Source organism: Pleurodeles waltl, chromosome 1_2 (assembly GCF_031143425.1).
Source record: "Pleurodeles waltl isolate 20211129_DDA chromosome 1_2, aPleWal1.hap1.20221129, whole genome shotgun sequence".
NCBI classification, from domain to species: Eukaryota; Metazoa; Chordata; class Amphibia; order Caudata; family Salamandridae; genus Pleurodeles; species Pleurodeles waltl.
Window position 1 is genome coordinate 338,507,546 of NC_090437.1, and position 25,061 is coordinate 338,532,606.

Here is a 25,061-nt window from a genome sequence, read left to right on the forward strand (position 1 = left end):
TCGTCGTGTTGCAGCTACTGGCCCTCAAGTAGTCTCTCACCATTCTGTCAATGAGAGGAGCAGAGTAAGCCAAAGCGAGCAAATAATAGAGAGAAATCAATGTCGCCCTACTAGTGGACCTGTCGGCTGATTGTGGTGGTACTGGAGCATCGTTCTTCAAGTCCACTCCCTTATAACCACTCACCGGTTGTCTGGAACGAACTGCTAAGATTGTGCATCTGGTACATCTCTCTCAAAGAAACAATAATTGCATATTCCTGAAAAGGTTGAATAACCTAGCATGGAACTGTGCCTCAAGTATTGTCCATCCCACCAAGTGACATCACACAGCCTATCCAACTGTTTCAGAACAGAACGTGCGCACAGAATGCCAGCAGGGCACTGGTTCCCAGGCATGTACCACAGCCAGTAGTAGCGAGGATGGTGAATTACTGGGACAGGGACTTAATATTGTAGAATGCACGCAGAGCTATGCACTTAGGCCCAAATTTATACTTTTTTAGCGCCGCATTTGCGCCGCTTTTTGACGCAAGAGAGGCGCAAACTTACAAAATACAATTGTATTTTGTAAGTTTGCGCCGCTTTGCGTCAAAAAAATTACGCAAATGCAGCGCAAAAAAAGTATAAATACGGGCCTTAGTGGCCAAGAAGAACATGGACCCTCTGTTCTCAGACCACAATATCAGTTCATCTGCAATAAAACTCCTTCTTATGGGTTAACTGAAAACACAGCCGCTGGTCATTTGGTACATGCTACTGTCCCCAGCTAAAGTGAAATAAATCAGTGAAGAAACCATGCCCTTTTTCGAAAATGTTACAATAGGATGGGACTGAGTGAACCAGGGAAAAGCAAATTCCAATCGCAGATTGCCACTGGGGCCCGCATGGTGAGGTATAAGCTGGTAGAGAAGGATCCCGTCCAAAACTGGAGGGAAACTCACTCAACAGCAGGAAAAAGAGGGAAACAACCTTTACAACGCAGGCTAAACCACGTGTGCAGTTTCCCTGCAAGTGGAACAACACTTGCCTAAACCACGACTCTGCCTGAACCACTCAAATATGTGTGGTTAAGGCAGAGGGCGGTCTAGCTGTGCCGATGGGCTGCTCAGGAACAGGAAGGATAGGGAGAGGTAAATGGGTCTGAGGCAGGGTTGGTGTCGGGGGGGGGGGGGGGGGGAGGTAGTTTCTAGGACTGAGGGACGTTTTTAGGGCTCAGGGTAGAGGGGGAGGTCGGGTAGTTTTTTTGGCAGGGGGCACGGTTTTATAGCTCAGGGCGGGGGGGTCAGGGCAGTTTTGAGTTCAGGTAGTTTTTTTGGCAAGGGCACGGTTTTAGGGCTCAGGGCTGGGGGGTCAGGGCAGTTTTGAGTTTTAGGGCTCAGAGTAGGAGGAGGGGCAGTGTTTAGGGGTGGGGTCAGTTTTAGGGCTCAGGCGGGGGAGCTGGGGTGGGGTAGTTATTAGCAGGGCAGGGAACAGGTAGTTTTAAGGGCCGGGCGGGGTAGGTTTTAGGGCTCAGGGTATGGTCGAGGTAGTTTTAAATGCAGGGCTGGGTTAGTTTTAGAGCTCAGGGCAGGGAGGGGCTAGGGTAGCTTTTAGCAGGGGCAGGGTTTTAAGCCTCAGGGTGGGGGAAGGGGAAGAGGTAGTTTTAAGGGCTAGGCGGGTCCGTTTTAGGGCTCAGGGCGGGAGTGTCAGGGTAGTTTTAAGGCCAGGGCGTGGTCATTTTTAGGGTTCAGTGCGGGAGGGTTGGGGTAGCTTTTAACAGCGGGCAGGGTTGTAGGCTTCAGGGAGTGGAAGGGGTAGTTTTAAGGGCAGGTTAGGGTCGGTTTTAGGGCTCAGGGTGGGGGTTCCGGTATTTTTAGGGCTCAGGGCAGGGGGGTCAGGGTAGTTTAAGGGCAGGGGCTGGGTTTTAGGGCTCAGAATGGGGGGTTAAGGGGCAGTTGTCACTGATGGGGGTCAGTTTTAGGGCTCCAGGTGGGTGGGCTGGGGTAGTTTTTAGCAGTGAGAAGTGTTTTAGGCCTCAGGACTGGGGAGAGGAAGGGAATAGTTTTAAGGGCAGGGCGGAGTAGGTTTTAGGGGTTAGGGTGCGAGGAGCAGGGTAGTTTAGAGGGCAGGACGGGGTCAGTCTTAGGGCTCAGGGTGGGGGGCTTAGGTCAGGGTAGCTTTTAGCAGGGGCAGGGTTTTAGGCCTCGGGGGAGTAGTTTTAAGGTCAGGGTGGAGTCAGTTTTAGGGCTCAGGGCGGGAGGGTCAAGGTAGTTTTAAGGGCAGGGTGGGGTCAGTTTTAGGGGTCAGGACTGGGGGGCTGGGGTCAGGGTAGCTTTTAGCAGAGGACAGGGTTTTAGTCTTGAGGGTGGGGGGAAGGGGTAGTTTTAAGGGCAAGGTGGGGTCGGTTTTAGGGCTTTGGGTGGGGGAATCGGGTTGTGTTAAGGGCAGTGTGCAGTCAGTTTTAGGACTCAGGGCAGGAGCTCGGGGCAGTTTAAGGGCAGGGGCTGAGTTTTAGGGCGAGGGTGGGTGTCAGTTTTAGGGCTCAGCGTGGGCAGGCTGTGGTCTGGCAGTATTTGACAGGGGGCAGTGTTTTAGGCTTCAGGGCGGGGGTTGGGGAAGGGATAGTTTTAAAGGCAGGGCCATGACACCAGACACTGAGGAAACAGACTGGATACTGGACCCGATCAGAACTTTCACAGAACAGCGAGGAAGAGATGCCAAATGTAACCTGGGGTAAGACTTGAACCATCATCAAAGGTATGGCAATGGCAGATTTATCTGCTAATAACAGTGGTAAGACACACTTTATTTGATCAAGTGGGCAGCAGGGGTCGTATCTGGCATTCTCCACTTGCCTAATCTACCTTCAGGCCCTTGCATTTGGAACGACTTTCGCTGTTTTCACTTTTTTTCTTTTAGGAATGGCCAGGGAGAAGTTTATAAGGAGCCCGTAATAACTGAAGTACCTTGCTCAACAAACACAGAAATGATGGGCACTATATGTACAGATGGGGCATGATTAGGAGGTCATTGTACCCAAACCTTCCCACTGATAAGGGATACATATGGCCAAACGTGGTGCTCAATATACTGAATGGGGACTATAATAGTGTCATGGATGTTTACCTACATAGATCCTACCCACAAATACCAATCTCATCAGTTGTATGAACAGCAAGGGTACTTACTCACTGGATGGCATGTTGGAGCCAAGTGGTCATGGGGATTCTCCTCACCCCCACACTAGAGAATGATCCTTCAATTCACCAGTCCATGCACTCTACAACTGCCTCAGTTGGATCCTGTGCTATAGACACATAGAAGCGACCATCACACAAGCCGAGCAACTGTGATGATATTGTCCTACAATATCCCACTGTTGGTCTTGCTGTGTTGGAGTAAAGTCGGAACAACCTTCCCTACATGCCATTAACAAGTAGCGACTCTGGAAAACCCAGCGCTTGTGGGCTACATTAATGATAGTATCCTTTTGTATTTTGACACTTATGAAGGAACAAAAACTAGATAAAACCCCCCTCGATAAGAAATCCTACAGGCACACATTCATAATATGTAAAATACTGAAGAAGGCCCTAGCCAATTGTATCCTAAGAACCATCTCTATGTTAATTCATCCTCTGGAAAGCAGGCCCGTACATGGCTGCAGAACAGCACCTAATATTTGTCAACTCTCCAGGTGACAGATGCTCTTCTGGTAAAAGACTTACTAGGAGTAGTGATCTCTATTGATACGGACAAAGGATTCAATACGCTTGGGTGATAATAATTATTATAAGTATTGAAAAAACTGACTAAGGCCCTGAAATTATGGCCCTCATTCCGACCTTGGCGGGCGACTACCGCCGCCCGCCAGGCGGGAACCGCCAAGTGCCCGCCATGCGGCCACTTTACCGCGGCCCACATTCCGACATTCCCGCTGGACCGGCGGCGCTAACCATGTTAGCGCCCGCCGGCCCAGCGGGAATGAGGCCGCAACACAGGAGCCGGCTCCTAATGGAGCCAGTGGTGTTGCGGCTGTGCGACGGGTGCAGTTGCACCCGTCGCGCTTTTCACTGTCTGACATGCAGACAGTGAAAAGCAGGCTGGGGCCCTGTTAGGGGGCCCCTGCACTGCCCATGCCAGTGGCATGCCCCCAGGGGCCCCTGGACACCCGTTACCACCAGCCTCTTCCTGGCGGTGTACACCGCCAGAAACAGGCTGGCGGTAAGGGGGTCATAATCCCCAGGGCAGCGCTGCTTGCAGCGCTGCCCTGGCGGATTATCACCGCCGGGGGAAAATCGGCGGGATACCGCCGTCCCCGGTGGTGCGACTGCGGCTTTACCGCCGCGGTCGGAATGGGGTTTGAAGCACCACCAGCCTGTTGGCGGTGCTTCCGTCATTCTTGCCCTGGCGGTCAAAGACCGCCAGGGTCAGAATGACCCCCAATATCTTGATTTGCTCTCCTGCATGAAGGCAGGAATGGATAAAGGACAAGTCATATCGCAGTCTTGCACGGTAGGAAGGGGAACCACAAACAGCTGTTCTGCATGCAAGCTTGTATTTGCCATTGCTCTGGAGCCCCTGGCAGGATTTCTCTGCAGTCTGGCCAGGGAAATGGGAATTGTACATGTGGGCACAACCCACATAATATCATTGTAAGCAGATGACTTGGCAGTGTACTTGAAGGATGCAAGAGGAGGACAAAATACAATCACTGGGGCACGTTTTGGTGTGGTGTCCGGACAGAAGGTGAACTAGAGCAAACTCTGCATGTACTGCATTAAACACATGGTGGGCAGGATAAATAGAGAGCTTCACTGTGCAGATTTAAAATGGGAGACACTAGGTCATAGTACCTAGGAGTACAAGATTATTGTAAAAGGTGTAAGTTGTAAAGAGCAATGTACGATCTGCCATGGTGGTCCAGAAGGATAATGTCTCCTTCTGTAAGTCTCTGCCATTATCAACAATGGCCCGGGTCGCCTTAGCTAAGATCGTAATCTTACTGCAATTGTTGTATTTTTTCCCAGAATCCTGGTGGTGTTATAGGCCTCCCTGTTTCAAGAGCTAGACTTAATGCTAAGCAAACTCTTATGGAACCCTGGGGGCTCTAAGGTGGCATTGCACATGCTCCAGTTGTTGGCAGAGGAGTGTGGAATAGGAGCCCTGACTTAGAGCTCTCTTACCTGGTGGCCCAGCTTTAGTGGGCTGCTGGGTGGTTGTATGGATCATAGGGCCAGAAAACTTGTATGCTGATGCAAGCAAATAATGACACGACTATGCAGGGTACACTTTTGCAAAACAGAAATCAAAAGGGGGGGCTTAACATGCTGATGTGAGTAGCCACATATGTCAGGATGCATGGCTTAGCAGTCACAGCTCACCTGCCAGATCTAGGCAGGTTTGGAGATGTAACACAGCAAACCAGCTTGTGCAGAGATCATTGCAAGGAACGGAAAGACGACAGTAGTAGCTGATTATTCACATCACCTGGCAAAAGGCTTTGTGGAGAACTACATAATGGAATCCGACAGGAAAGCTACAAGTGCCAGGAACACTGAACTCTCATTTTGTTTGAAAATTGTGTCGGCCATCTTGGATCACTGGGCATAACTTTCCTCATGTTTCAGAGCATGCTTGTCAGGCAATTGCGCTGCAACTTTGCTGCAGCTAAGATCTTGGGATTGGATTGGCATTTTACCAGTTTGTCACTACAGACTACTCAAGGACAATTTGTATTCAGAAATCTAATTGTGTTGGGAGAAAGACAAACTTTGAAGATTTAAAACATTTGATTCCTCGTTCAAACTTTGAAAGATTGTTTCACACCAACTTGGTTTTTCTTCTTGTGAAGGAACAAGAGGAACTATTGCACAAAGAATTATGAATACTTATGATATGTATATACGATTGTGTGCAAGATAGTCGCTTATATAGAAAGTAACTTTTATCATCTCCACAGAGTGTGCATTCGAACAACTGAAGTTAGTTACATTATCAATAGAGAAAGAGAATATTTTACACTTCAAATGTACTGAATCTTGTTATGCATCAGTTTCAGAAATATCAGCTTCGTTTCAAGAAGACAGAGAATAGGTGACACAGAGATGCTCTAAAGGTATATCATATCTTCGGTTGGGTTAGAAGTCATACTTTAAATGAGAACTAAAGATATTCATTTGCCTTTAACCAGCCACCTTGAACTTCAGATGTCCGTGCTCAGCTCAATGACGACTCAGAGTGTCATATCCAGTGTCTTTGTTTTCTCTTTTATCCCATTCCCCTTCCCCCATGTTCACTAATGGCTGTAATATTCTCCTGTGCAGGGTTGGTAGTGGATGCGATAAAGAGAGGAAGAGTGCATTGCTCTGACTGGATTCTAGGTACAAGGTTGGTACCTCTGACAAAACAGTGCTAGCACACATGCCGGAATGGATGTACACAGAAATACTGTACTCTCCCTTCTTACTGCTACTACACCTGGCAGACCTCAGCCAGAATGCAGACACATTTAACAATAATATATGGGCAAAACCTGGCCTCACAAATGCGGGAGACATTTTTAAATCACATGTATAAGAAAGTAGGAATTTTTCACAAAACCAGAACACCACACAATCAAGAAATAGTGAGTCCAATCCACCTACAACTGAGGTATTACATTTCCTTTTCACATTGGGGGTGGGGGAGGCTAGCCTTGATGTAAATGGCAATGATAAGCCAGACTAGGCATGACTTACAGTAATTTCACTAAAGGAGAGGACTTTTATCATGAATGCAGTTGGGCAAGCAGGGGCGGCTCCTCCCCTATGACGGAGGGGCGTCACCCCCCACCAGCAGCAGGAGCTGCAAACCTTTATTAATAAAAAGGTAATAAACTATGTAAAGGGGGCGGGCCATGGGGGTGACGTACAGTGAGGGGAGTGCACAGAGCACTCCCCTCAGTGCACATGTATATTTGCCAAACCGACATGCGCACAAGGGCTCTCTCCAACCCGGCACTGTGTTGCTGAGATAGAGAGAGTCTTCCCAGGCTCCCAGTCTGCGTTGGAGCGCCCAGCCCGGGCACTCCAGCCAATCAAAACACTGTTTTGAGTAGCATCACGATTGCCCGCAGGGCAGGCTGGGAGCCTGCGGTGCAGCGGAGAGAGGCTGTGACGTTCAGGTAAGTTTTTATTTTATTTTAATTTTTTATTTTTGTTTTATCTCCCCTGCCCAGCCTTTTTTCCAAGTCGCCAGCTGCGACTTTTGGCAAGGTTCCACGGGGAGGTTGGAGACTCATCTTCTTGGACAAATAACTAACTTCCTTTTCTGACATGTTGGAAATAGGAGAACTATAACTGAAGATGCAGTGGTGGGGCTAAGTGACTGAACATATGTTTGTTTTGGGTAGAATAGATCCCAGCTTCAAAGAAATGTATCAGGTCTTCGCAATGTTTTTGGAAAGTGCAAAAAAATTTTTCCAGCACTTCATTATTTGACCTTCCTTAAAAGTTGCTGAAGATTTCATTTGTATGATGTAAAGCCTCAATGATGTTTTAGGCGACCTACTTCTATTTTTAGATGTTTTATTGCCTTGTGATGGCACCTTCTCATTATATTACAGGTGTATTTGCTTGAATTTGGTAGAAAGGTTTATCATTCGAGTTACAGGCTACATACAGCAGTTTCTTTAAATTTGTGTTAAGCTTAATAAAAGCACTTTTTGATGGATAAGAGCTTAGGCCTTAGTTTTCCACGCCAATGGGGTGCCAGAAGGTGAGCAAAATCGTTTGAATGGTGTGCAACATGGCCTCAACTGCATCAAATGAACGTTGCTTTGTTTTAGAGCTAAGATTGATGTCCTCTCAGGACTGTACAGGTGAATCCAGTTTTTGAGATGGTACAGAATTGGGAGTAAAATTTGGAACCCATAAGAGTCCAACCCCTCGTTTTTGTACATGCATCCCACATATAGGATAATATAATGAGCAACCATCACCCAGGAATTTGCAGCCACCTTTCGAGAGAAGGTTGCACCCTATGGGGAGCTTTCGTGAACATTGCAACCTGTGTATTTATAAAGTGCACATTCATCATGAGTACATTGGTACTGATCATTATTATTGCCATATTCAATTGAACTCATTTTATTACCCTCTGGAGGTGGAAAGGCCAAGGGTTAGAGGTTGGGGGCTGGCGGGATTCGAACCTGTGACCATGGGGTCAAACGGAGATCACTAGAGTGGATGCAGTAGACCCCTAAGCCAGGGTGCCTGGAAAACCCCCACTGATGCTGGGAACAGTTACTTTTTGCTGACCAAATCTATTGATTTTCCCCACTTCCAAACTTTTGATCCACTCTGGCGTTTGGTGCACAAAACATAAAGTGGGCATTTTAAGTCAGTAATCCTTCAAGATATAAAGAAAATAACCCTTAAAAGAAGGCGAACTATTTCCAGCATGTTTTGACAGCATTCCATTGATCGGGAGTGATAACAGTGTTATGACATTCTCTAAAGAGCCTCGCCCGGTATGGTATGCTCATAAGTGTTATTGCAAAAAGGCCTCCGCCGACAATGTTCTGGCTACAGGGAAATAATTACTGATCAAGATAAGCCCCTTGCTTATTTTTGTTATGATCTCGTTCAGCTTCACACCTGACCAAATACACTCTGTTCAGGGGAACGCGATACTTCAGGAATCTGGTCTCAGCGGGGACTGGGTCAGTCTCAGAGAAGAACACGGAGCTGTGTGCTCGCTTCACCACTCGTGCAAAGGCACGCACTGTAGAAACTGTGGCACGCATTTTCTCTCACGGTGATGGGATGCGGTAACACTGCACCCGGAATTACCCACACGCTGGGGTTCTTTTTTCACCAGGTGCGGTATTACTGCACCATTCTGCATTTTACACCTCAGAATGGGGCATAACACTGTAATACAGATCATTTTTCTCTGCAATGACGGTGTGAACATTTGCAGTGATGGAATTTTTTCACCCATGAATCTTAACAGCCTTAATCCGGTAAAACTGAATAAGGGAAAGGCCAGTGGATCTAGTAATTGTCAAAAAACACTTGGGAGAAAATTCCTGAGCGCGCCAGAATTGGTATGATGGAGAGAATGTGCGGCACTGTCTGCCTTTGAATGCCGAATAGGGAAGCAGCGTATGGCTCTTGGTCAGTGCTTAATTTGAGCTGAGGGTTGCAGGTGGGGCCCACCAGCTCCTATTTTTGTGGACTGGCACTTATGTTTATTCACCCATCAGACTTTGACCTTGAGCAAGAGAGTGAAAAACACAAGGGGCTGTAAAACATTGGGTTTTTGACTGAGGGAGGTAAAAAGCTTTCTCCAGCAACTACCACAATCCATGTCAGGGTGAATCACAAAAGTCACTCAATTAACCTGTAATTAACACTCTGGTAGCTCGACACAAAAGCAGTGAGGCTTAACTTAGAGGCTCTGTGTCAAGTATTTATGCAGCACACAAACAGTAATAAAGAAAAAATTCTGTACAATTTAATGAATTGAGACAAAAACAATAAAAATAGAATCAGTAGAACCAGAGATACACAATTTTAAAGGTTTAAGTAAAAATAGTCCAAAAAGCAGAAAGCACAAACTGGGGGTATCTGATCATGCTATACCAGACCAAAATCACAAGTTCAGGCAGACCGCGAAGGAGTGTGGGCTGGATGTAGGTTAGCCCCGCAAAAAACATTGCCTTCTCAAAGTCTGATGCAGCATTCAAAACTTCTGAATTTCACATGAGTTCAAGTCATGCCCACCAATGGTCCAGGACCAGATGAGGCACCTCTTGGGGATCAAGAACTCACTTTTTCCAGCAGGGGTCAGCAGGGCTCAGGAAGGTCCAGTTGCAGTTTCAGGCACGGCCAGTTGAGGCAGATCAGCTGGGCAGTAGCAGGGAGACCTCTGGAGCTTGTTGTGCTCCTGTAGCTCAGAACAGGAGGTCAGCCAACTGACCCTTGGAGTCAAGGAGATGGTCCCGTTGCCTTCAAGCAGCAAGACAGGCCTTAAGCAGCAGGGCAGTCCTCTGAAGAAAAAGGCAGGCCTAAATCAGCAGGACAGTTCTCTGGAGTATAAGGCAGTCCTTCTGCAGGGATTTGCATGTCTAGGAGTCTACTGAAGAGTGGTCTGAGGGTCTACTATTTATACCTAGTGCCAGCCTTGAAATGTGTAAAAACGTTCTGGAGTTTTTTCCCCCAACAGATGGTTCTGGAGTTTCAATTCTGCTTGACAGGGTTCCAAGAGGTCTGGGGTGACGAAGGCCTGGTGTCAAGAACTTTGTGAGCGTGCTGAGGAAGCTCCTTTGAATTGTAAGGCGGCAGGGAACAGTTATGCCCCCCCATTCTGGTAGGATGGACTTCTTTCAGCTACAACCGGGTCCTATTGTTCACTGTATAGGCCCACTATGCATTCCTGACGAGGGTGCAATGAAAAGGCCCAGGTAGCTGGAAACTCTTAAAATGCCTCAGAAACTTTAGGACTGGAAAATGGCAACTTTCGAAAAGTGGCAATTTCAAAATTGTAATCTAAAATCTGACTTTATCATTAAAGAGGATTATAAATTACTATTTAAGTCCAAAAAAGAACAATTCTACATGCTTCCAATCAAAAGTTAGCACTTATTAAACATAATAAGGTAACCCAATGTTATCCTAAGGGAGATGTAGGACTTACAATAGTGATAAACAAATGTAGGAGTTTTTCCACTACCATGACATATAAAACTTATAATAATTTGCTTGACTTTTTAAATGCAATGCAACCTGCCCTATGGGCTGTTTGGGGCCTACTCTAGGGGTGGCTTATGTATTAAAAAGGAAGTTTTAGGCCTTGCAAAAGGTTTCTTTTGTCAGGTTGAATCAGCAGTTTAAAACTGCACACAGGCTCCAATGGCAGGCCTGAGATGTTTTAAAGGGCTACTTAATTGGATGGCACAATACGTGCTACACACCCACTAGCAGCATTTATTTTAGGGGTCCTGCATACATGCAGTACCACTGTACTAGGGACTTGTAAGTAAATTAAATGTGCCAACTGAGTGTAAGCCACTTTTACACCATGTTTTAAGGAGTAAGCACACACACACACACACACACACACACACATTAGCAATGGTTAGCAGTGTTAAAGTGCATAGAGTCCTAAAAGCCAACATAAATGGGTTCATAAAGGAGGGGTGAAGGCAAAAGGTTTAGGGGTGACCATGGAGAGAGGGCAAAATCCAAAAAGGGGAAAAGAGGAGGAAGAGAAGGATGAAAAAGCACTGACAATGGGTGAAAGCAGGAACCTGCAAGAGTGAAATAAAGGGGAAGGGCTGTCTCGTAGTAGACTGAAGAGGCATGAGGTAGAATCCAGAACATGGAGCTTTGGTATTTGGCACACTGACATTCATTAGAGTCGACCACTAGTTTCTGAGCAAACATTTGGCCCCTGGCACTTATTCTTTCACAAATTTAGCACTGCTGTTGGTAGACAGCAGAAGGGAGCAATTCACCCATGAAAAAAGGAGAGAGGTGAAAGAGTTTCCTAATCAATGATGCTGGAAATCATCTTTGAACATATTATTTTTTCAGGCGTGTCGCCCGAGAAGGCTTCTTTTCTGGCCTTTACCTTTCTGCATCACTTAATTTTCAAGATGGCGATGGAAATGCGACAGGCAGAGTGTAGACTAGAAACGTATGTGTCCCATTTCAATATCCAAAATCTCAAGAACAGTTGTTTTAAACTGTGTTGACAGGATGTGAATTAAGAGTAGAGGTGGGCGAGCCAACAAGTTAACAGAACAAGCAGTGTTAGAGTTGAACAAAGAGTCTGGCTTGGATCTTGGAGTCTGTGGTTGAATCGAGCCCTGAAAATCCCATCTAAATCATACAACAAATGTCACATAAAATAGGACAAAGTTTCTTCAAAATTCAAAAAAGTGTATTCGTTTAACATGTAGACACGTTTACAGTACTATGTTACATGATTTTTTAAACAACAAACTTAGAACCATCACAGCCCTGCCCCCACCCTGGCTACAGTACCATTGGTGAGCTGAGAGGCAAGACAGTTGCCATGTGAACCCTGCATGTAGCTCAGACTGTTATGGACAGAGCAACATTATAGTCTATAAATCAAACACAATTAGTTTTTGTACAGCTTGTATTCTGAACTCAGATATTTGAAGGTGCTTTCCTACTCGAAAATGAAGAAAAAAAGAGGATTGATGAAGTAAAAAATGTGCCCATGATCACACAGTGCGGTTAAATGGTGACGCTGAGATTAAATTGGATTATCTGGTTTCACTTTGTACAAATCAGACTCTAAATGGATAGCTATTTGTATCTCCTTTTTATGGCAAAGTTAATGTTTTATTTTTTTCTCTTTGTACATGAGGATAGAAGGAGGGTGGCAGACAGAAGACAAATTAAAGCTCGGCTTGTTATGAGCTCAAGGTTCCAATGGGACTTTGAGCTGAGCCAAAGCCAGGCTTCAGGCTTGATCCTGGTTTGTGCTTTCAGCGGCTCACCCACCTCTATGCAAGAGACAGGGCATACTTTACTGTAATATGGGATGCACATTCTTGGTCCATCACTGAAGCAGAAACACTGGAAACACAAAGAAAGTAAATGCATTTCAATATAAATATTTCAGCATATGGAAGCTTGAAAATGTCCTTTCCCCATTTGCAATTGTATGGAAGATGGATGCTTAGGGACAGAACTCTATGCCAGTTTATCAAGTACTTTTAATCACATGACATGGTTGTGGCAGCGCAAACCCGTTTAAACAAACCTTCAATATTGTTTCGGTCTTTCTCAAATAGTACCATCACCAAGGGACAAGAAGCTCTGTCCCAATGCACTCGAAGACCTGTTGGGAATTTTAAATACCTAAAAACTACATGTTGTCGTTTATGTCCTTCATACAAAGTGTGCACAGCATTTTATCTGTATCAATGGTAAGAAAAATGACACTGTCCTGGGATCTGTATTGAGAATAAACAATATGGAGAATTAGTTGCAATCAATGCTCTTTCTGTACCTGCAAGAGTGATGGCAATGGAGACCGACGCATAACCCATGGGGTTGGTAGCGTTACACGTGTAGAAGCCAACATCAGCTTCAACCGGTGCTAGAATCTGCAGGGAGTCGTCTTGTCTCAGCAGTATCCTGGAAACATGGAAAAGGGCGTCAAGTCAAGTGTGAGAGGGCAGCCGTCACAAGTCTAACCTATGTTACAAGACTGCTGTTTCTTTATTGCTTTATCAAATATTTTTGGAGCTACACAATATGGCGACTGGCCACTAGTGTAATCCTGTTTGCTTCTCCACACTCAAATTTTAAGTGTTTACATCAATTCTCTTGAATATTAGGTGCTTCTGTTGCAGAACTCCCACTTTTGTCCCAAATAAAATTATGCAACAAATGGGATATCAATGGTAGTCTTCAAAGCGTTAATGTCATCTATTTGTGAAAGTGAAAAGCTTTGTAGCAGTGACATTCTAGAAATATAATCCATTACTGCCTCCATCAGGCCCAAAAGCTCCCATTTTGTCTCTAAACCTGCAAAACCCAGATTTACAAAACTGTCCCACAATGCACACAAAAGTGCTGCGCTGCATGACAGGGAGAGAGCAGGGAAGCGCCATCTCTATAGCGATTTTGCACCACAGTTCAGAGTTGTCTGAGTCTAGCACAGGTTTTACACTGGAAGGATAGTCTTCCTGTGCAAAATACTATGCCTAGACAAACTTTACAACTTTCCCACACTGGATGTGTGCTGCACACATGCAGAGTGGTTAAAAGGTAGGAAAAATAAAAGCATTTCTGCTTTTTTGTGCCTGCTTTTAAGATGCCTTATTTTCTGTTCAAAACCCTGTCCACTATTGTTAGCAGATAAGATTTTGTGCCAAAAACCTTGGGCAGTTGTAATGAAGCGCTCAAAGCGGCACAACACAAGTTTTGCGCTGGAAAGCAAATAAAAAAAAACAAAAAAACAGTTTTGTGCAGGTTTGCATCATTTCTGTGAGCCACAGCAAAATGTTTGTAAATCTGGCTCAAAGTGTCCAAGGAATCGAGGTAGCTGTCCAAAAATACAGGGTAAGCATGGGGTCTGCACTCTCAGCAGGCCTGACTGACCCCTGTTGAAATATCCCACCTTAATATGCAAAACATGACCTCTAGTCTAGAATTCAGTGTAAGTGTTATTTAATTGCTTTTTTAAAAGCAACTAAATAAATCATTTAGGCGCCTCGGGTTTGCAGTTACATTTTTGTGAGCTCCAAGCAGTGTATGATTCAACAAAAAACACAGAGGTTATGCTTCATTATCGCTGAGTCCACAGGTCTGCCTGTGCCCTTTTCTTTAACCCTAGACAGCGCTCCCACGCCTCAAACTCACCCCAGTGCCGAAGATAAATAAATAAATCATTGCTTGCCCCAATGAATGATTATTCATCCCACTGAATGTTTGCTTACCTTATTAAAAGAACCCTTTCCCCCCCGAGGTACAGATATTCTAATTATATATCCCATGATCTGGCCAGAGGGAGGCTGGGAAAAGTAGAGGTGGGAGAGTCAACACGTTAACAGGGAGAGGGTGGGCACCCTGAATATCACACCTCACCTGACTATAAATAGGACACAATATTGAGGAGAAAATATTGGTTACAGGGATTTTATTGTGAGGCCCACATATTAAAGGTACCAAACCATGGAAATTCATCAGTTATAGAGTTATCTCAAGTAACTATGGGCCAGATGTATGATCACGGCCCATTGCGATTCGGTAAATAGCGATTTTTAAGAAATCGCTATTACCGACTCGCAAAGGGCCATGTATCACATTTGCGAATCGCTAATAGCGATTTCCTAAAAATCGCAAATGCTATTACCGAATCGCAAATTGCGATACCAGCCCCATTCGCAGCTATGGGCCTGTTGGCCCATAGCTGCAAATTTTTTGCATTTCCAAAATTGCGATTTCTGAACCAGAAATCGCAATTTTCGAAATGCAAAAGGCCAGGGTGCTGGGGGCCTAAGGCCCCCTCTCCTGCACCCCAATTTTTTTTTTTTTAACAGGTAAGGTACACACATGCCAAAAGGGCATGTGTGCTTTACATGATCCATTTAAAAATGCAGTTTTACTGCATTTTTAAATTTTGCACCAGGTTACCACCTGGTTGCAGATCATGGTATTTTGCATGTGCAAAATACCATTCTGCGAAAAATCACAATTTGCGATTTTTTGCAGCATTGCCTTGCGACCTGGATTTTGCGAATCGCAAATTGCGATTCGCAAAATCCAGGTCGCAACGCAAAAAATAGCAATTTTTGCGATTTCAACTTTGTGGTCTGCGAATACCTTTCATGCATTGCAGACCACTATTTTGCACTTGCAAACTGCCGATTTTACCGTTTGCGAGTGCAAAATATTTTCATACATCTGGCCCTATAACTCTCGCCCCCACCACACACAGTTTTCTGCTAAATAATTTTACTGCAAATGTTACATTGATACGATCAATTATGTTATCAAAGATGTCATGAGTGATATAGTATGTGGGGTAATTAGCAGTGCATGGTGAGGGTGTGAGTCGTGGGTCTGGGAGTGGGTGCGTAAGTGTCTAAGTGGGGCTGTGAGTGGGTGCATGAGCATCTGAGTGGGTCTGTGAGTGGGAGCATAAGTGTCTGAGTGGGTGTGAGTGGGAGAAATTGTTTGAAAGAGAGACACACAGAGAGAAAGAAAGTGAGAGGGCGAGAGACAGAGAGTTTTTTAGGCTTTGATGTCTGATATACTTAAAATGAGATATTTGTGTACAATTTAAAATAAAAAATGTATCTGTCATTTAAAAAAATGTAATAATTTGTACTTTATGAAAAAAAAGAGGGAAAGAAGTCTAGCTTGACTCAAACCCTCAATGCGAAGGACTGCGACCTTCAAACTGAGCTATTTCTTTAAAAAAAAAATGTTTTGCCCTTTATGAGCTATCTGGGACTGCAAGGGAGCCCCTAAGACCTCCCCCATTGTCCCTACATATTTATTCATTCATTCATTTTATTTACTATTTGCACAAAATGCCCTTTACGGGGTAAGTGGCACCATGGGGGAAGCCTTAAGGCTTCCTCCACGGTGCCATTGCTTCAGCAAGCAAGGAGCTGATTTAACAGCAGCTGCCTGCTTGCTGAAGCAGGTCATCTTTATTACCTGCATACATGCAGGGGACAGAGACCAAAGTGTTTTCTGTAGTGGGGCTGCAGCTGCAAAGCTGCAGCCAAGCCATAGCAAACAGCTGTGTCTTGGGGTGGGCACCCTGGGACATAGCAAGAGCTGGGCCTGGGGTGGTGGTGGTCTCCAGTACATATAGCCCCGGGAGGTGATGACCCCCGAGCTTGGGGGTCCGAAACAAACCCCCTTTCTATATTTTTATAGTTTGCCCCAAGGATGTGATAATCCCAAGGGCTGCGGGGGGCATAATTCATTATAATTAAAGTCCCGGGGAGGTGGTGGTCCCTAGAGTTGTGGGGGAGGCCAACGGGCCTCCCCCAGGCAATTAAAGCAATTTGCCCCAGGGAGGTGGTTGTCCCCAGGGTGTGGGGGGCTGCGGCCCCCCCTGCATATATTAGAAAAAGCCACCCCGTGGAGGTGGTGTTCCCCGGGGCTGTGGTGGGACTGGTAGGCCCCCCCACACAAAATTATTAATATCCCCGGGCGCAGCACCTTGGGGCCTATCAAAAACAATTAACAACAAGCACGGGATCCTGTGCATTGTTTTTTTTTTTTTTTTAATGTGCCGCAAATCTGCGAATCTCACAAACTTGTGGCAAAAAATGTTTTTTTTTTTATATGGGGAAGCCTCTGGCCCCCCCGGGAACCCCAACCCCCCAGGGATTCTATTGTTTCATAATGGGGGGCCCATGGCCCCCTATTGCTCTGGGGACCGCCTCCTCCCTAGGGCTGCCTTATTCATTATATGTGGAGGGGCCTGTGCCGCCGCACGCCAGAGACCACCACCCCTGGGGCATTGCTGAATGTATAGGTGGGGGCATGCAGCCCCCGTGCCCTGGGGACCACCACCCCGGGGCAAAGGGTAAACAAAGGAGAGGGAGTCCCTATGGGACCCCCATGCCCTGGGGGCCACCCCTTTCCTGGGCTATGTCCTGTTGGAGGGGGGCCACGCAACCCCCCCTCTTGGAGTCACTCACTGCCCTGGGGACAGCCAGCCCCTAGGGTCAGCTCCTGCTATGTCCTGGGGGTGCCAAACTGCAGCCAAGCCACATGAAACACTCTGCTGTTTGAAGTGGGACATTTAAAGCAGTTCCGCTGTCAAACAGCAGAGCTTACATCTCTGTCCCCTGCACATGTGCAGGGGACAGAGATGAACTGCTTCGGCAAGCAGGGAACTGCTGTCAACGCAGCTCCGTGCTTGCTGAAGCAGTGGCACTGCAAGGGGCTCTTAAGGCATCCCCCGCGGTGCCAGATAGCCCTTAAAGAGCTTTTGATTATTTTTGATTATTTTTTTATTATAAATAAATATTATGAAAGCCCATAAAGGGCTAGAAAAATATAAATAATCTCCCATAGCTGAACAATGGGGGTTTGAGTCCATCTTATATATATATTTTTTTAATACTTTTTCTATTAATACCATTGGAGACAAATAACTCATTCTAAGTATATTAGACATCAAAGTCTTAAAAACTCTCTCTCCCTCTCACTTTCTTTCTCTCGCTCTGTCTCTCTTTCAAGAAATTCTCCCACTCACACACCCAGCCAGACACTTACACACCCACTCAGGCACCCACTCATAGACCCACTCAGGTACTCATGTAGCCACTCACAGACCCACTCAAACCCTCATGCACTCACTCTCAGCCCCAGTTAGACCCTTATGCACCACTCAGACAGTTACACACTCACACACCCACTCAGACTGTCACACACCCACTGACACCGCGATGCACCCACTCAAAGACCTGCGCACATACTGACACACCTATTAGAACATTGATGTATGCACTCTCACACTCAGACAGACACTCTTTCAGCCACTCTTACCTCCAGATGCAGCGTTTCACCTATTTTCACACCCACAGAGGTTGCATCTAACTTTTACAGTGCATGCGCAAAGGGCCGTACTCAATATTGGGTTGGGTGGAGAGTGGGGTTGGCCGCAGGGACTGGCTGGAGGCCAGCCCTTGCGGGCACCCCCTACAACGCACGGGAGAAGACAGTGCACTGTGTAAGGTTGGGTGCTTATAGAGGTTAGGCTTCAGGACTCATGCCTTCGCCATGCACAACTAATTACTTCACATATCATATCATTGATGACATATTCTATGCCATCTTTCATACTTTCAAAGCAACATTTGCAATAAACTTATTGATCAGACAACTGTGCATGTCAAGGGCGCGAGTTATAGTTACCTTAGGGCATGAGTTTTAGTTACTTGAAAGAAATCAAACTATAACTGCTGAATTTCTATGGTTTTGTACAAGTAAATTCAAATCTTAACTGTAACGTCCCTGTAACCTTTAATTTTTTCAGTGAACATATTTATAGATATGTATATATCCTCAAGGTTTGTAAAGTTAGGGTTAGTAATTCTGTACTTCCCTATATGCATTTACCTTACTATATTTTGTCCCTTAATATTCTGTCCTCAAAATTATTGTAACACAATATCCTGAGGGTCACTATTCAGTAATACAACCCAGGAAGAGCTAAGCCACATCTGAGTTAATGGCTGGCTCTGGCTTTAAAGGCCAGTGCACGAGATGTGTCTAGAAAAAATTTGGTATGTAAATCATGGAACAAAGATCATACTTTCATTATGCAGAATACAACATACAGAATATGATAAGGTGTCTTCAAAATTCAAAAAAAGTGTATTTCTTTTACACATGGAAGAGTTTCACTTTAATACATCAGATTATTTGAGAAGCATTTCATATAAGAGGCAGTTTTTTAACATGAAGTGAGAAATATTTCTGCCCCTCCCTTATGGCAACGCTATTAATAAACTAAGAGGCAAGTCAGGGTAACGCCATTTGTGGTTTCGATAATTTTTAGAGATGGAGCATCAATATGGTTATTAATTCAAACACATTTATTGTGTGGCACTCACGTATTTGGAGGTACAAAAAGAAGGCTTGGTGAAATGCGGTATTTTCCTAGGCTCACACAGTTTGGTCAATCGGGGAAGCTGGGACTGATCACAAATATTCCAGTTTCCCACTCTGCATTTCATCCATCAGATGAGCATCTCTTTCTGTCATCATAGGCTTTGTCCTTTATTCTTAGATGAAAAAGTGTTTGACAGGCAGAATCCCCACATTTAGATCCATATTTAAGAAAAAGCGGCACATCAGCTAAGATGAGGCACTTTTCTTGAGCACCCCCCAACAGCCAATGACACCATGGTTGCCCGATATTTATAATATGGCGCACCATGAATGTCATTAGCACAATCACACTAAAATTGCTGACGCTATTGTGGAGCTTTGCTACACTAGTGTAAAAAATGTTGACGCTAGTGCAGCAAAGTGGAATAAGGACCATAGGTTACTATGGGAGCATCATTTTAACACCTGCTCTGAGCAGGTGTTAATATGATGCAAAAAATGGCACAGTGAAATCTTTTACATTTCACTGCGCCATTTTTGCAGGCCTCCTAGTGCTGGAACAGCCCCCTGGTATACATTATGTATAGCGCGGCATAAAGTGGTGCAAGGGGTTACAAAGTGGTGCAATGCATGCATTGTGCCATTCTGTAAATATGGTGTGGCAGAAAAGCCACTTTGGTGCCACCTTAATGTCAAAAAAATGACACTATGGCAGCACTTACTGTTCTTTAATACGCCCATTATTTTTTTGCAGTTTTACAATGCGTTAACCTTGCTCAATGACATAAGAGTGCTTCACAACAGACTACATTACATGTTTTTTTTTCCGGCACAGAGATTCTGAGGATGCTGAGCTGAGGCCATGATTCAAGCCTGGTTCCCCATGGCACCTGGTCTGCAGCTGTAGGAGCTAGGCCATACCGCCTCCCATGAAAGCTTGGCTTGTTTTGGAATCGAGAATCCAAGAGGACCTCGAGCTGCGCCAGAGCCAGGTATCATGTTAGAACGTGAATAAAGCTCTCAGTGTCTCGCCCACCTCTAGGGAAAAAGGCCACTGATTTTAAATCCAGAACGCAGGACACATGAATTCTTGCTTACTTTTCAGAAACGGCAGGGGCGGCTCCTTCACTATGGCAAAGGAGTGTCGCCTCACTTGTTGTACCAGAAGCAAAAAATAAAACAATCGTTTTCTATTGTTTTATTTTCTGCTTCTGGCACAGCAGTGCAGGGAGGGGTGGGGCTGGGCCGCGGAGGGGGAGGGGTGAGGAGGGGAGAGTGCACAAAGTGCACATGTGTGTTTGGCCGGCCATCTGAGATTGGTCAAACACACATGCGCACTTAGGTTTCTCCAGCCCGGCTCCATACACAGTAGGGCTGGAGAAACTGCACATACCTCAGGGCTGTGTCTGAGCAGCAGTCACTGCTGCTCAGACCAATCCTGGCGCTGCTTACATGCTATATATATAGCAGCAAAAACAACAAGTGATGGACTGAATGCTGAACATTGTCAAACACTCACCCCCAGTCATAGATCTGGGTTTAATCCATCGTTCTTTTGCTCACCATGCCACCCCAGTTTGGACCCAGCCATATGCAAATCAGTCTTGACCCTGTTCCTCATGGGAACAGTCCAGACCGAACTGCCAAGCCAGGTCCTCACTGGACCGGAAACAAGCATCCTGGGACCGGTTTCGGGGTTTCACCCCTCATCAGCCAGGCTAGCTTGAATCCAGTGGCATGGGAAGCACGGGACCCACGTCTGGGCATACCCTTCCCACTTAGGGCGACAAAGCAAAAACAACAAGTGATGGACAGAATGCTGAACATTGTCAAACACTCACCCCCAGTCATAGATCTAGGTTTAATCCATCGTTCTTTTGCTCACCATGCCACCCCAGTTTGGACCCAGCCATATGCAAATCAGTCTTGACCCTGTTCCTCATGGGAACAGTCCAGACCGAACTGCCAAGCCAGGTCCTCACTGGACCGGAAACAAGCATCCTGGGACCGGTTTCGGGGTTTCACCCCTCATCAGCCAGGCTAGCTTGAATCCAGTGGCATGGGAAGCACGGGACCCACGTCTGGGCATACCCTTCCCACTTAGGGCGACAAAGCAAAAACAACAAGTGATGGACGGAATGCTGAACATTGTCAAACACTCACCCCCAGTCATAGATCTGGGTTTAATCCATCGTTCTTTTGCTCACCATGCCACCCCAGTTTGGACCCAGCCATATGCAAATCAGTCTTGACCCTGTTCCTCATGGGAACAGTCCAGACCGAACTGCCAAGCCAGGTCCTCACTGGACCGGAAACAAGCATCCTGGGACCGGTTTCGGGGTTTCACCCCTCATCAGCCAGGCTAGCTTGAATCCAGTGGCATGGGAAGCACGGGACCCACGTCTGGGCATACCCTTCCCACTTAGGGCGACAAAGCAAAAACAACAAGTGATGGACGGAATGCTGAACATTGTCAAACACTCACCCCCAGTCATAGATCTGGGTTTAATCCATCGTTCTTTTGCTCACCATGCCACCCCAGTTTGGACCCAGCCATATGCAAATCAGTCTTGACCCTGTTCCTCATGGGAACAGTCCAGACCGAACTGCCAAGCCAGGTCCTCACTGGACCGGAAACAAGCATCCTGGGACCGGTTTCGGGGTTTCACCCCTCATCAGCCAGGCTAGCTTGAATCCAGTGGCATGGGAAGCACGGGACCCACGTCTGGGCATACCCTTCCCACTTAGGGGGTTTAATCCATCGTTCTTTTGCTCACCATGCCACCCCAGTTTGGACCCAGCCATATGCAAATCAGTCTTGACCCTGTTCCTCATGGGAACAGTCCAGACCGAACTGCCAAGCCAGGTCCTCACTGGACCGGAAACAAGCATCCTGGGACCGGTTTCGGGGTTTCACCCCTCATCAGCCAGGCTAGCTTGAATCCAGTGGCATGGGAAGCACGGGACCCACGTCTGGGCATACCCTTCCCACTTAGGGCGACAAAGCAAAAACAACAAGTGATGGACGGAATGCTGAACATTGTCAAACACTCACCCCCAGTCATAGATCTGGGTTTAATCCATCGTTCTTTTGCTCACCATGCCACCCCAGTTTGGACCCAGCCATATGCAAATCAGTCTTGACCCTGTTCCTCATGGGAACAGTCCAGACCGAACTGCCAAGCCAGGTCCTCACTGGACCGGAAACAAGCATCCTGGGACCGGTTTCGGGGTTTCACCCCTCATCAGCCAGGCTAGCTTGAATCCAGTGGCATGGGAAGCACGTGCTTCCCATGCCACTGGATTCAAGCTAGCCTGGCTGATGAGGGGTGAAACCCCGAAACCGGTCCCAGGATGCTTGTTTCCAGTCCAGGGAAGACCTGGCCTAGCAGTTCGGGCTGGACTGTTCCCATGGGGAACAGGGTCAAGACTGATTTGCATACGGCTGGGTCCAAACTGGAATGGCATGGGCAGCAAAAAAACGATGGATTAAACCCAGATCTGTGACTGGGGGTGAATGTTTGACAATGTTCAGCATTCCGTCCATCACTTGTTGTTTTTGCATTTGTCGCCCTAAGTGGGAAGGGTATGCCCAGACGTGGGTCCCGTGCTTCCCATGCCACTGGATTCAAGCTAGCCTGGCTGATGAGGGGTGAAACCCCGAAACCGGTCCCAGGATGCTTGTTTCCAGTCCAGGGAAGACCTGGCCTAGCAGTTCGGGCTGGACTGTTCCCATGGGGAACAGGGTCAAGACTGATTTGCATATGGCTGGGTCCAAACTGGAATGGCATGGGCAGCAAAAAAACGATGGATTAAACCCAGATCTGTGACTGGGGGTGAATGTTTGACAATGTTCAGCATTCCGTCCATCACTTGTTGTTTTTGCATTTGTCGCCCTAAGTGGGAAGGGTATGCCCAGACGTGGGTCCCGTGCTTCCCATGCCACTGGATTCAAGCTAGCCTGGCTGATGAGGGGTGAAACCCAGAAACCGGTCCCAGGATGCTTGTTTCCAGTCCAGGGAAGACCTGGCCTAGCAGTTCGGGCTGGACTGTTCCCATGGGGAACAGGGTCAAGACTGATTTGCATATAGCTGGGTCCAAACTGGAATAGCATGGGCAGCAAAAAAACGATGGATTAAACCCAGATCTGTGACTGGGGGTGAATGTTTGACAATGTTCAGCATTCCGTCCATCACTTGTTGTTTTTGCATTTGTCGCCCTAAGTGGGAAGGGTATGCCCAGACGTGGGTCCCGTGCTTCCCATGCCACTGGATTCAAGCTAGCCTGGCTGATGAGGGGTGAAACCCCGAAACCGGTCCCAGGATGCTTGTTTCCAGTCCAGGGAAGACCTGGCCTAGCAGTTCGGGCTGGACTGTTCCCATGGGGAACAGGGTCAAGACTGATTTGCATATGGCTGGGTCCAAACTGGAATGGCATGGGCAGCAAAAAAACGATGGATTAAACCCAGATCTGTGACTGGGGGTGAATGTTTGACAATGTTCAGCATTCCGTCCATCACTTGTTGTTTTTGCATGTGTCGCCCTAAGTGGGAAGGGTATGCCCAGACGTGGGTCCCGTGCTTCCCATGCCACTGGATTCAAGCTAGCCTGGCTGATGAGGGGTGAAACCCCGAAACCGGTCCCAGGATGCTTGTTTCCAGTCCAGGGAAGACCTGGCCTAGCAGTTCGGGCTGGACTGTTCCCATGGGGAACAGGGTCAAGACTGATTTGCATATGGCTGGGTCCAAACTGGAATGGCATGGGCAGCAAAAAAACGATGGATTAAACCCAGATCTGTGACTGGGGGTGAATGTTTGACAATGTTCAGCATTCCGTCCATCACTTGTTGTTTTTGCATTTGTCGCCCTAAGTGGGAAGGGTATGCCCAGACGTGGGTCCCGTGCTTCCCATGCCACTGGATTCAAGCTAGCCTGGCTGATGAGGGGTGAAACCCGAAACCGGTCCCAGGATGCTTGTTTCCAGTCCAGGGAAGACCTGGCCTAGCAGTTCGGGCTGGACTGTTCCCATGGGGAACAGGGTCAAGACTGATTTGCATATGGCTGGGTCCAAACTGGAATGGCATGGGCAGCAAAAAAACGATGGATTAAACCCAGATCTGTGACTGGGGGTGAATGTTTGACAATGTTCAGCATTCCATCCATCACTTGTTGTTTTTGCATTTGTCGCCCTAAGTGGGAAGGGTATGCCCAGACGTGGGTCCCGTGCTTCTCATGCCACTGGATTCAAGCTAGCCTGGCTGATGAGGGGTGAAACCCAGAAACCGGTCCCAGGATGCTTGTTTCCAGTCCAGGGAAGACCTGGCCTAGCAGTTCGGGCTGGACTGTTCCCATGGGGAACAGGGTCAAGACTGATTTGCATATGGCTGGGTCCAAACTGGAATGGCATAGGCAGCAAAAAAACGATGGATTAAACCCAGATCTGTGACTGGGGGTGAATGTTTGACAATGTTCAGCATTCCGTCCATCACTTGTTGTTTTTGCATTTGTCGCCCTAAGTGGGAAGGGTATGCCCAGACGTGGGTCCCGTGCTTCCCATGCCACTGGATTCAAGCTAGCCTGGCTGATGAGGGGTGAAACCCCGAAACCGGTCCCAGGATGCTTGTTTCCAGTCCAGGGAAGACCTGGCCTAGCAGTTCGGGCTGGACTGTTCCCATGGGGAACAGGGTCAAGACTGATTTGCATATGGCTGGGTCCAAACTGGAATGGCATGGGCAGCAAAAAAACGATGGATTAAACCCAGATCTGTGACTGGGGGGGAATGTTTGACAATGTTCAGCATTCCGTCCATCACTTGTTGTTTTTGCATGTGTCGCCCTAAGTGGGAAGGGTATGCCCAGACGTGGGTCCCGTGCTTCCCATGCCACTGGATTCAAGCTAGCCTGGCTGATGAGGGGTGAAACCCCGAAACCGGTCCCAGGATGCTTGTTTCCAGTCCAGGGAAGACC

At 46.9% G+C, this 25,061-nt stretch overlaps 1 protein-coding gene across 1 annotated transcript in view; it reads right to left on the reverse strand.

The window, feature by feature from the left end:
- The window catches only part of ADAMTSL1 (ADAMTS like 1), a 731,427-nt gene that overhangs the window by 146,450 nt on the left and 559,916 nt on the right, over positions 1-25,061 (reverse strand). The window contains exon 20 of the mRNA XM_069239462.1: positions 13,015-13,142. Within this exon, the coding sequence (XP_069095563.1) occupies positions 13,015-13,142 (128 nt within the window). The remainder of the gene's footprint in view (positions 1-13,014; positions 13,143-25,061) is intronic.